Source organism: Chelonoidis abingdonii, chromosome 16 (genome assembly GCF_003597395.2).
Source record: "Chelonoidis abingdonii isolate Lonesome George chromosome 16, CheloAbing_2.0, whole genome shotgun sequence".
NCBI lineage: Eukaryota > Metazoa > Chordata > Testudines > Testudinidae > Chelonoidis > Chelonoidis abingdonii.
In genome coordinates, this window is record NC_133784.1 from 5,902,587 (window position 1) to 5,915,387 (window position 12,801).

At 58.3% G+C, this 12,801-nt stretch overlaps 1 protein-coding gene across 2 annotated transcripts in view; it reads right to left on the reverse strand.

Annotated features, from left to right (window-relative positions):
* LDB1 (LIM domain binding 1) overlaps positions 1-12,795 on the reverse strand; it is a 19,044-nt gene extending 6,249 nt beyond the window's left edge. The window contains exons 1-3 of one of the 2 annotated variants that reach the window (XM_032783001.1): positions 12,726-12,795; positions 948-1,050; positions 185-229 (exon numbers count right to left, since the gene is read on the reverse strand). In XM_032783001.1, coding sequence (XP_032638892.1) covers positions 185-229; positions 948-967 — 65 coding nt within the window. In that variant the 5' untranslated portion in view covers positions 968-1,050; positions 12,726-12,795. Of the gene's footprint in view, positions 1-184; positions 230-947; positions 1,051-12,725 lie in introns of those variants that run through there. The other variant, XM_032782994.1, reaches the window with a different exon arrangement.
* Positions 12,796-12,801: the final 6 nt, after the last annotated feature.

The following is a 12,801-nucleotide window of genomic DNA, read 5'->3' on the forward strand; positions in this document are numbered from 1 at the left end:
CCCGCCCCAACACTCCCCACTCCACCCCCACGCTCCCTGTCCCCAGGCTCCCCACTCCGGCCCCAGCCCGCCCTGCGCTGAGTGCAGGAGGGTAGGACGGCACCGCCAGGACTCCTGCTGCCTCCCACCCCCAGGCGGGAGCCCCTCCAGCGTGAGCAGTGACCCCCGGCGTGGAAGCTCTTACCCTATCCCGGGCTCCAGGTACGTCGGCGGGTACATGGGGGTAGGTCTGCGGAAAGAGGCACCGACGGGCGATTAGGGCAGGTCCCCATGGAGCCTCGGACCTAGTCTGTGTTGTCACCACAGCCCCTGCCCCCCGAGTGACAGGCTGCCCGGGGCGCTCTGCCCCCAGCCCGGGCTGACAGCTCCCTCTGCACTGGGGCAGATTCGGCCCGGAGCAGAGAGCAGGCTGGAGGCACTTCCTGCCCCAGGTACCCACGGGAGGTTCCCTCCAGTGATCAGATGCCATGGGAGCCGTCTGGCCAGAGCGCAGCAAGGGAAACCCAGGCCCGGCCAGGGGCAGGGCAACAAATGGACCCCGAGGATGAACCCCAAAGACACTGTGTGACCCCCATCGGGGGGGCAGGGCAGGGTTGGACCTGCCCGGACCCACTGCTGCTTTACACCAGGAGCTGGGAGCCAGGGAGGAGGGGCTGGGGCATGACTGCCAATGGCTGCCCCATTGCATTGTGGGGAGTAACCCACCCCGACGCCGCCCTTCGGCTGAGCCCCCTCAGCTCCCCCCAGAGCCCAGGGGAGTCGAGGAGACCTCAAGGATCACAAGGTTTTCCAGGCCATTCATCCACCTCTCAGGGCTATTAACCCCCCGCCTGCCGCCCGGCACCTCAGCCCGCGTGTTCCTGGCCGCGCCACATCGGCCCTGCTGCTTCGAAGGACGGGGGAGGCCCTGAACCCGGCAGATAACCGGCCCCACCGCTGTCACTCACCCCACATCTCGATCCAGCATGGTGCCCGGGTGGAAAGGGGGGAAGGCGTTGCCGTTGGGGGGCTCCTTTGGCGAGTACAGCTTGAATGACTTAGAGGAGCAGCCTGGTGGGAGAGACAGAAAGAGGGGGGAGCAAGTCAGTGGGATCCACAGCCCCCAGTGCTTGGCACGGGACGGAGCGAGCAGCGCATATCGCAGCTGGGCCCCAGCAGGATCGGACCCATCCAGCTAGGCACCCCACCCCCACTCCCTCCAGCACTCTGAGCCCTGCCGGCGGTGCAGCCAGGAGGGGCCGAGGGACCGGAAGGAGCCTGCTCTGCGCCAGGGGCGAAGGACACGGGTCTCCTCAGCTGCCCTCTGGTCCTGGGAGCTCATGGACCCAGCTGTGTTTGGGGAACCTCAGCCTGCTCCGGGGGCAGCTTCGCCACCTCTGCAAACTGCCTCAGAGCTGGGCATCATCTCTGCATAGTCCTCAGCCGAGGGGGCGCTGAGCCATGGCACACTGGGGGCATAATGACAGCACCAGAGCGGGAGCCCAGGGCTCAGCTAGCAGGGGCTGCGGGTCAGGACTGAGGGGAACTGGCAGAGCTGGGCGGGGGGAAGCAGGGGGCTGCGGGTCAGGAGCAAGGGGCTCCAGCAAAGCTGGGGGGAAATAGCAGGGGGCTACAGTTGGGATTTTTGTTCCCTTTCCAATCTTCTCAAGGGCCAGGCACTACTCCCCACATCGCACTGACAATGTGGGTCCAGCAAGGGTCACTGGCGAGCCCAGCTCACAGCCCAGGCTCTGGCCGGTCCAAAAGAACCAGCCCCCCCTTCGGTGCCGCCAGGCTGGGTTGGGGCACAAGGGCCAGGATCCCCCCACCCTCCCACCCGCTGCTCCGACAGGAATGTGAGCAATGCAGGGCAGCATGGGGCACGACCGCCCCTCCGGTCCCTGTCTGGCAGCAGGCGGAGACAGAGCAGTTTGGAGGGGAGGGGAGAGGTGGGGAGGCTGATCCTGCCCTGCCTGCCCTGCAGCCAGCATGTCTGGGGCCTGGCTGGACCTGAGACTCCCAGCTCCCTTATGAGCACCTGGTGCCGGGCCCCGGACAGGCTCAGGGCAGAGGCAGCAGGGATCAGTGGGTGACTGCAATCTCAGAGGGGTCTTTGCATCTGCACAGCATTGGGGGCAAGGGGGTGCCAAGCCGATCTTGGGCCATGCTGGCTCCTCTGGTGGGCAGGGCCAAGGTAGTTCTGGGATGGACAAGGGGGCTGGGGGGTCCGTGCAGGGCTTGTTGGTCTGGCCTGGAAGCTCTGGGTTCCAGACACTGGGTCAGTAACTACTTAACTACCCCCTGCCCCCGACTGAAGAAAATCCTGTGCCTTGCTCTTTGCCTGGTACCTGATTCCTGGGTGAGGGGCTGCCAGAGCTTTGCCCACATGGACTGGCCCAGCCAACACTCCCAGAGAGCTCTCAGGGCCCAGTTCAGCCCCAGGGGCTGACATTCCCAGAGATCCCTCTGCCCCCTCCAGCCATGGGCGCTGGGGGGATGGGCTGGGCCCTCTGGCCATTCCCACACTGATACCAGCACCCTCTGCCACCTGGCCGGGTCGGCAACCCCACACGCCAGCTCCACCGACAACTCAGCCTGGTGCCCACTCAACCAGGGCCAGCCTGGCCTCGCCCAGCACCCCCAGGGCAGGGGTTGGCAAGGCCGCGTGTCCGATAGCCCCAGGTAATTCATCCTGTCAAAGCTGAGCACCAGTGGGATACAGCCTTGGCCGGTACGGGGAGCCCCACCAGGCCGTCCTGCCTGGACTGCGGGGTCAATACCAGAGTGGTCTCTGCCCGGTGCCATTCCTGCAGCCCCAGCGGGACCTGATCCCTCAGGAGCAGCTGGAGCCAAGGAGGCACGTGATGTGGGGAGGGAATTCTCCCTGGCCTCGACACTCCCATCCTTGGCTCCCTCTGCATGCTGCAAGTCAGCAGCTCTGCCCCCACAGCCTCTCTCCCCTGGGCACAGAGCCAGTCGCACGATGGGAGCTGGGAACAGCCAGGAAGACCTGCCAACCTCCATCCGCACAGGATCATCCTGCCCCCTGGAACTGCCGGGGCCACAACTTCCATTGAGGCTGCTCCCAAGAACCCTCCTTGCTGCCCGAACGACCAAGAGCAGGGCTGTGAAAGCTCAGGGAGCAGCAGGCGGGTGTCGGAGCTGCTGGAGGGCCCATCAGGCTCCCCCAGTGTGAGATCAGCCGCTGATATGTCCCGCAGTCACCTCTGACCACGAACGCTGAAGGAGATGGCACCGCAGAGCGATGCAAAGACGGAGCTGCTCCAAACAGAGAAGTGCTCTTGTCCCAGGGCTGCGCTGAGAACGGAGCCTGAAACTCCTGGACCAAAACAGGGGTGTTGGAAATGTGAATGGTGCATTTGCCAAGTTGCCAAGCAGCCAAGGTCTCTGTACCCAAATTGCCCAGTGATTGCCCAGTGCTGGACCATATCACCACTAACATCTTCAAGGCAAGATTCTTCCCATTGCACTTCCCAGTCTGCTATTCATGTTCAAATCAGACACCGCTGCAGCCACAAGCGCCCATCTCACCCCGCTGGTCAATCACCTCATTAACACCGGTACTTACTGGAGGCCAAGCAACGCAGAAAGCCACATGCCAGCGCCCCCGTCTCCAGCCTGCTCCACTCCCACATCTTCACTGCCTCCTAACCCCTCGGCTCTGTGTGTGCATGAGAGCGAGACCCCCACGCCCCAATCACTCCGTCATCCTTACTGACTGCTCTCCTCCTTCGGAAAGCCCTAGGCTCTGAGACCCACAGTGACGGTTCCATCCCCCGTTTCACTACAGAGCTGTGGATGCTAAAACAAAAGCACTTGGCCTGCGATGAATCGCGACACCTGGTGGTATTTCCTCTCCCCACAACAACAGCACAGTTCCCAGCTGCTGCTGCTTGCATCTGCAGAAGTGCAGAAAGGATCGTGTCCGGATCAGGGCCCCTCCGTGCTGGATGCCAGACTCACACGAGGGAGACGTGGTCCGAGGAGAAGTGCTCAGTCACCACCACGACACCCTTTCAAACTGCAGACACACGCGTGGCGTCTCACCAGGGTTTTGCCCTCGTGCACTTACACTATTTCTGTTCTCATTGTGGTCCGGTGCCTTGTGGCTGATTCAGACTTTTCCCCCTGGCAAGGTCCCAGGCACGGATTTTAATAATTGTCACCGTCTCTGTAATACACATTCTCTTTTCAGTTTGCAGCATAGACTCCTGAGGTGCAGTTTGGGGACAAAGCAGGTAACTTAGCTGGAAACAAGGGCAGCCTGTACACACCAGCATGTTTCCCCTTCCCTTGAATCTGTACTTAATCTGTAGTAAATGACGCAAGAAAAGTTCACATACATGACTTACAAGGATTGTGCTGGGCACACAGGACCTAATCCCAAATCCATGAAGCCAGTGATTCCCCCTGACTTCAATGGGCTATGGACCAGACCCACACAGAGCCGTATGCAGCACCAGAGGATGCAAACCGTGCATCCGAAGTTCAAGAAGAAAATGTAATAGATGCAGTATTCTTGTAGACTGCACGTGTACAACGGGGCAGAGTTAAGGGTGCGTCTGCAACTTCAACTCTTGCCTTTCCTGACTTTGATGTCCCTAGCTGTGCAGTTGTCGGGTTAATTACACCACTGAGTTTGCAGCAATATTTTGCTTCTTTATCATCTATAAGCAAGACCTGAAACCTGGGGGCTTTTCCACCTTAGAAATCCCTGGGGCATCAGGTCCCCCCTTCTCCCTGCAATTCATTCGGACCCATGGAGAAGGAACTCCCTCCGGGCCGGACGACATGAAGGGATTTGCACTGGGGTAACAAACAGCTGTGAAACTGAAGGAGTGAGTTCCACCCGTGCCAGCCCCTATTGAAACCTGGGTTTTAAACCAGTTTGAACGTCACCGGTATCACTGGAGTGTAAGTTAGGTCTGGTCTAACCTTTAAAAGTTAAATCAAAGCAGACACATAGCTTAGGGGTGTGAAAAATTCACACCCCTGAGCACTGTCATAAGGCTGTCCCAACCCCCGGTGCAGATGCAGCAAGGCTGACGGAAGAATTCTTCTGCAGAGCAGATACGGCCTCATGAATTTCCTTTGATTCAAAGAAATATCCACTCAGCCCCTATTTATCCCTTTAAACTTTCCATCTCTTTAACAAGATCCATGCTCCAAGTCTTGGCCAATGATAGCTGCAAAAACCCTATCAGACACCCCCCCTTCGAAGAGTCTCAGAGTTCTAACACCCCGTTCCACCCCGCGCCACGCTGAGCCCTCTCCGAACCAGAGCGCTTGGGACAGGATCCTTTTGACCGTTCAGCACCACGCACGGCTACAGAGCTGAACCAATAACACTGTTGTGCTGTTACACACTCGAAAAATGCCCTCGCCAGCAGCCAGTGGGAAAACCTTCCGGGGAGCAGGCAGCTTTCCTCTTAAGAAAAGGGGTTTTCACCTTCGTGGCAGCAAAGAAAACCTTCCCCGGGTGACCTGACCCAGCACTGCCCTCCTGAGTCTGCCACCAGCACATCTCCCCAGAGCAGCAGAGCACAATTAGCAAGACTCCGGCCACGTTCCCCTGCTGCTGTTTTGAGCCCCCGGCTGGCACCAGCAGGGAGGCGGTGAAGAATTGCATGGCTGCTGCTGCCTGGGGACGGCTGGAGCATCATTGGGAGCAGAACCCAGAACCCCCAGGCTGGGGTGGCAGCGCGAGGGAGACTCTTCACCCCGTCAGGGGGCTCTGCGTAGGGGAGATGAGAGAGCAGGGGGCGTGTGGATTCTGTCAGACCCCCACCAGCCGGATATGGACACCCTAGAACAGGCACAAGGATGGCACCTGTTGGGAGCCATCCCAGCACTTTCCTCTGACCCTAGCAGCTGGAGGGTTGGGCTGGATCAGTAGGGCATTGCTCACTCTCCTCCCACTTTGTCTGGCGTACTGGTCTCTGGCTAGTGGGTGTCAGGCCTGCCTGAGTGTGCTAGTGGACTGCACCATTCAGAACTGGCTGGAAAGGCAGAGAGATCTGCCCAGCATCTTCTCCCCGGCTGGGTCTGGAAACACCAGCCTGCTGGCAAGTCCAGCTGGGCACCCGCCCAGCCCATGGAGATTGCAGATCCCAGCATGCAGTACTCCAGCTTGAGCCAAGCAGTCTTTATTTGCAGCAGGGCAGAGTGTTGCATGCTGGGACACGCAGTCTCCAGGAACCACCTTGAGGACAGCTGCCCAAGCGCCAGCGCTGTCTTCCTATCAGGGTGACGCTTCAGCCCCTCGCCGTGAGCTCTCGGTGAGCAGATCTGATGGAGCCGGTACGCACCGCCTACTGCGCCAAGATGGGACATCGCTGGAAGTCCTGAACTCAGAGCGTTTGGACAAAGCTACATGTTGGGGCACAGGGTGGGCTGCAGAATGGGAGAGCACGGACTTCTTAAACAACCTGACCCTTTCATCTTGCAGAGATGTTTGCTCCAGGAGCCCCGGCCCAGACTCTGCAACATCAAGCGGAATCCGGAGCGCAGAGTTCAGATTCCACTTCCAGGAGCAATGCTTACTTGGTGGGAGTGACAAAAATGACAGGGCACCCCCCATGGCCGATGTGTGCAACTGCACATTCCTATCTCGCTCTCCGCTTCTGTTACACTGCTTTGGATCTTGTCTACATGCAGAAGTGGTGTCAGTTTAACTTAATTTGTTCCTGACCCACTCTGGATTATTCCAGGTTAGCTTCAGACCATTAGGAATCAGTGTAAACTAAACTGAAATCAGACGCTCTTGAACAGAAATCAGAGTGTGCACACAGGGGTGTGCACCAGGTAACTCAATCGTTACAAGTCACACCAGGCCTTAAATCACTGCAGCTCGCCTAGCACTGCATCTGTCCAGCCCTGCCTAACAGGGCCCTGGGCTTGATTGGTGCCTCTGGGTGCTACTGTGACACAAGCAACAGTTTTGGGGATTCTGCTTTCAACAGAACACAGAGCAGCTTCCCTCGACATCCAAGTAGCAGAATGACCCCTGGGGCGTCGCTCCCACATACAGGATGCTCAGGGGGTCACGACCATGGCTGAGGGACAGAGCGTTAGCCCCACATATTACTCAGCCGCAGGCATTCGCTTAAAGCTCAATGTGTGCCATGACAATCCCTGACCATCCCTCTCCCCAGGGCCTGGAAAGGGCCTGGAAAGGGCCCGTGAACAACACCTGCCTGGTGGGTTTCCTCGCTGAGCTAACACCTTTGGGATGCTGCTGCTCGGACAGCGTCATTTCATCCACAACACAGGACTGTGATTATTAATTACTGGTGTTATGGTAGCACCCAGGAGCCCTACTTCCCATCTTGTGTGCAGACCCTGGCTGCTCCCTGGACACAAAGGCTGCTGTCGGAGCAGGTCCATAAAACTTACGGGATACTCTAGCTACCAAGCTACCACAGGATACGCAGGACAGCCGGACAGAGAAACCAGGTGGTGCTCCTCACGCCATTCTGGTCAGCACAGCCTTCAGAGCTCCCCAGGGACGGCCAGCACTGGAGCCCGCAGCACTGCTATTCTCTGCAAGTGCTCCCGTAATACGCTGCGCTGTGCATGCACAGAGATAACGTGGTCCCTGCCCAGAAGAGCTTACGGGCTCCTGCAACTTCCTCTGATAGGCGTGAGGACTGACTGCAAGAGAAAGGGGCTTATCACAGGATAGTGGGTCCCTGGGGCAGACCGGGCCAAGCGCCGGGTCAGAGCCAATGAAAGGAGACAGGGGACTCCTGGGGCTAGAGTGGCCTATCAGAGGGCAGGAAAAGGTAGCGCGAGTGGGGCAGGCTGTGCCAGGCGGGAGGAACCACAGAGCAGTGGGTGGGTCTCCAGAAAAAGGAGCCGGATGCTTGGGAAGCAGCCCTGGGGCTGGGGTTCCAGCCGAACCGGCGGTAAGAAGGGAGCTGGAGGGACTGGGAAGCTGCAAGAAGCAGGATTACCAGAGATCCCAGGAGGGACGCTGAGAAGCCCCAGGCCAAAGTGTGAGCTGAGGGCCAGTTTTGTCTGTTATGTTCTTGTCTGGAAAAATAAACTTACTTAATGGAGACCAGGCGTGGCAGCGAGGGCTTGTTACATTGGGGAGAAGCCCTGCTGGGCTGCAGACAGCACAGAACATGGGAACTTCAGTCAGCCCTGATCCCACAGGAGACAAGGTGGCTCTCTGGTGCCCGGGGAAGAGGGGGAAAACAGAGGCAGGGTGCCACAGAGCGACCTCTGACCACGAGGGGGTGCTCCCGTACTCCAGGGATAAAGAAGGGAACCCAGAGGGTGAACAGGGATGCATTCTGGTCTAAACAATCGGCTCCTCTGATCTCCTGCACAACACCACGCGCTCCCCGCTCCTGCGCGACAGAACAACCCCTTGACAGAGAGAGACAGAGACACGTGGTCCATAAAGCTGAGCTCGGGACTGGAAGCCAAGGATGTCAGAGTTTAATTCCTGTCTCTGCCAGGTATTCAGCATGTGGCCTTAATCAAGTCACTTCACCTCCGTGCACCGCTTTCCCCACCCCGTGATTCAGGAAGCCCAAACCATGAGATTTCTTTCAAAATCTTCTCATTTGCTTTCTAGTTTCCGAGCCTTTACGGTCACACTTGGGTCACAGCCTCAAGACGTCCTCTGCCCGTTCCCACAAGGCCTAGTAATTTACTGTAACAAAAGCCAAGGTTTGCCCAGAATCTCCTGACTCCAAGAGCTGGGCCTGAGAAAACCACCAGAAGTGCCAGACTTGAATCAGATGAGGCAAGCTGACAATCCCGGGAAACTGACCCGCTCTGCAGGAGAGGCAGCAAAGAGACTCACACAAAGCAAACAAACTAGAAAAAACAGCCACTTGCTCCTCTGCCCTCTCCACTCCAGGCAGGGTCTGTTGAGGGGACCCTAGCTTGTACAGTGCCTTGACTGGGAGATGCACAGATCCGGGGAAGGGCGAGCGAGGAGAGCAAGATGAAATGGAAGAGGTTACAGATTTCCCACCCAGGCCCCAAACGCTGACTGGCAGCTCTGGTTCAGAGGGCAGAGCAAAGAAAGTCTCCCCAGCAGGGACAGCACAAACGTACGAACTCACAAGTCCAACAAGCAGAGGAGCTCCTGGTCTGGGTCCCAGAGAGAGACCCACTGAAACTACAGGGCCAAGTCACAAGTCAACCACACAAGCACTGAGGCAACCCAAATACTGTGGGTTATCTCCCCACCCCATATATCTGCAGCACTTTCCACCTACCAAGTCCTGGACAAATATTAACCAGCCCTCACACCTCGCTGCCAGGGAGCTAAGTATCTTCGCAGATTTGTAGGCACCTCTCACTTCACTGCTGCGCACAGGAGAGTCAGAATTTCCCAGTAACAGTAAGAATAGAACTCAGGACTTCCTACTCCAAAGGGACCTGAGACTCTCCTTCAGCTACCTGCAGTACTGGGCCCATGACACACAGCAAGGCAGGTGTCTCTGTGCAGTAGAGTGCAATGGTGACACAGGCACCCTAGCTGGGTCATGGTGATGTTATTCCCAGATCTCCCAGTCCATGGCCTGACCCACAAGACAGCCTCCCTCCCTCCCACCCCGACTCTGAAGGGAAGAAGAGAGACCCGTATCCCTGGCGTTCACAAGCTGTGGATCCACAATGCACTTCTTCCCACCCCCACTATTTTAATTCCCAACACACTGCAGCTTTGGGGGCTTAATCTGAAACAGATTTTTTCCAGGAGCGATCCCAGCTACACACAAAGACCCCCACTTCTGTGGGCAGGGGAGGGGCATATCACAAAACAGGTTTGCTATTTTAAATCGGAAAACTAGCTCCAGCGCCCAGGGCTCAGCCCGCCCCACGCAGGGTGCAGTCCCCTGGCAGAGCGGGTATCAGAGACTGCACTCATTATACAGGACGAAGTAACAAACATCCTAGGTCCCACTAGAAGGCGCGAGAAGACAAATTGTAAGGATCTGACAGGGGAAGTAGCATGAACTGGGTTCAGAAGCCAAATCCCCACGCGGGATCCTGGGCAAGTCACTTAATCTCCCGTGCCTCAGTTTCCCATAATCACCCCTTTGTCTAGGCTGGGAGCTCTGCGGGGTAGAGACTCGCTCTCACTGGGTCTGCCTACGCGGCAGTGCAAGCCCTGGGTTAGCAGAGCTCGAGGGAGCAGACCCTGGGTTTGTTAACCTGGGGCGTGAGCAGCTTCACTCCTCTGTAACCCCAAGTGTGGAACTGTTGAGCTCAGACCCCAGCCTGGGGCTCCAGCATCTACACAGAGTTACGCAGGGACAAGACCAACCACCCACATCCCAGACTTCCCAGCACCCTCCCAAAACGGGGCCACTCGAGCCCTTTGTGCGTGGGAACACAACTGGCCTGAGGACAAAGGAAGTCAGCCCGGGGATTGTGGGCTACTTTCAGCAAACTCCCAGAGCACGAGTCCAGTGGGGCTGCGTCTGCACTGCAAAGCAACAGGGCTTGAACCCTGGGTCCCCGCTTGACTTGGGGTCAGACTCTCCACCCCCATGAGGCCCTGGGTCCGAGCCTGGGTTAGTGTGATTGGCGTGTAGGCGGAAGAGGAGTTCGGTTTGAGGCTGAGTTTGAACCCAGGGCTTACGCTGCAGTGTGGACATGTCCGCTGTGCATAGGTACAGAGCCTCCACATGCTGCTGTGAGAAGGGAACACCAGCTCATCTCCCAAGAGAGTCATCTCCAACCTTCATCCCTTTGCTACCGGTCGCCTGAGCAGTGCGCTGATTGTTGCACTGAGGGAATTTCAGGGTAGACTGTCCGGACCGCACAGCTCACATCACCCATACTGCGGTACAGCCCCGGGACCCAGACACAGACCACAACCTCAGTGCGCCGGGCGCTGGACAGACACAAGAGCAAACAGTCCCTGCCCCCCAGACTTTACAGCTGAAGTTGTGCTAGACAACTGGCCAAGACCTGAGACCACTGCTTATCATGCTGGCCCATCCTTTCTCATTGTTTTCCTCTCCTCTTCGGTCTGTCCGCACCCACCTGTTGTCTCCAGTCACAGGCTGTACAGGCTTCGGAGCAGAAACCATCCTCTGGGGTCCCAATCCATGACTCCAGCACCCAGGCGTTATGGCTACACAGTCAGTACAGGATTGGAGGGCAGGATGTTAGAGGGCGTTAGCTAATGTGTTCAAACTCACCCGCACGTGCTAGCTGGCAAGCCGGGGAGGAGTGGGGGGTTCACATTCAACTCCACCTACGGAGCATGTGTGCGATGCTACACAATCTGCTCCACACTGGAGAGTTACAACACTAGCCGGAATGGGTCAGCTAGCACCCAGCGGGATTCACCCGGAGTGCAACTGCCTGTTACTGTGCAGTGTCTTCCCTGCCCAGGCAGCTGCTCCGTGGGGGTGCCCCAGGTGAGATTGTTCAGGGAGCACCCTGGGTCTACGGTACCATATCCAGGGCTGTCACTACGGGTGCTCGGATAGAATGCCACCAGCCTAACATTCCCACACGTTCATTTCACAGCAACAGATGTAGGATGATTAGACTCTGTACCGTGGTAGCACCAGTGAGCCCCCATCCTAGAGCAGAACCTCACATGCTGAACAACCACAGAACAAAAAGACAGTCCCTGCCCCAGAACTTCCAGTGTAACCAGAGAGCAGGATTTCCAGCTCAGTGTGGAGTTTCTGGGGCTTGGCCGGCATCAACGGTGGGTTGCCGAACACCCCTTCCAGCCCTGGCCGCAAACAGCGGAACCGTCATCTCACATCAGGTCAATGCTTCGTCTATTTATTATCAGTAATTTGTACAGTGGTAGTCCCTGGGCCTCCTGCCATGTCTGATCTAGCCAGTGGTCCATCTAGTCTGGGATCCTGTCTCTGACAGCGGCTGCTTCAGAACTGAGAGTGAAACCCCTTTAAGGGAGGATTCTACAGTAACATGGCTCTGGGGCCAACAGGTGGATGGCACGAAGCCTGGACCCAGGGGTTTCTATCCCTGACACATTGTACTTGATTGAACGTCACTAGTAGGATGAGTTTGGAGTTCTCGGCCTAGTCCTGTGGACACTGACCCACCATATCGCAAGGCTTGCCCCATCACTGCACACACATGGGGAACGGGGGAACCCTGCAATGTCCTGTACCAAAGCGGGGGGATGGTGGGGCCCTGGCAAAGCCACAGGGTGAACAGGAGGGGAGTAGCAAAGGGGGCAGCTGGCCAGGAGGAAGGAGCCCAGAGGGGTACAGGCATGGGATAGCAGCCGGGGGGTACAGCAGATGGGGATTGAGGGGAGCTGAGCAGGACAGCCCTTGTCCCCACAGGAGCTGCTGTCACTCCCTCTCCCCTGAGCCCTACAATTCACTCCAGAATTTAACACACAAAGACGGGGGGGAGGCAGCAGGAGATGCCCCCCCCAGGCACCCTCAGCACAGAGAAACCCCAGACAACAGCCACTGTCCCACCTCCAAACTTTGCAGAACTGAAGGGGGGGACCCCGGGGCCCAGGAACACGGAGCAAGTGGTGACATGGGGGGGGGTCCCCGGCACATGGACCCCCAGACTTAGCAGCAGATCCGCGCCATGGAGGAGTTCCCGGGGCTCGCCCGGCCCACGCACGGCGGGGCCACGCACTTGGCCAGAACCGCCCCGGGTCTCGGGGCCCCCGACTTTCCCAAGCGGGACCCTGCAGCCCACGGGGCCGCTCGCCCGTGGGCCCGGCCCGGGCCAGCCCGACTTACCCAGGAGAAGAGCCGGGCTCCCGCCGGGGGGGACCGCAGGGACCGGGAGAAACTTAGCGCGCCCCGGCCCCGGGCC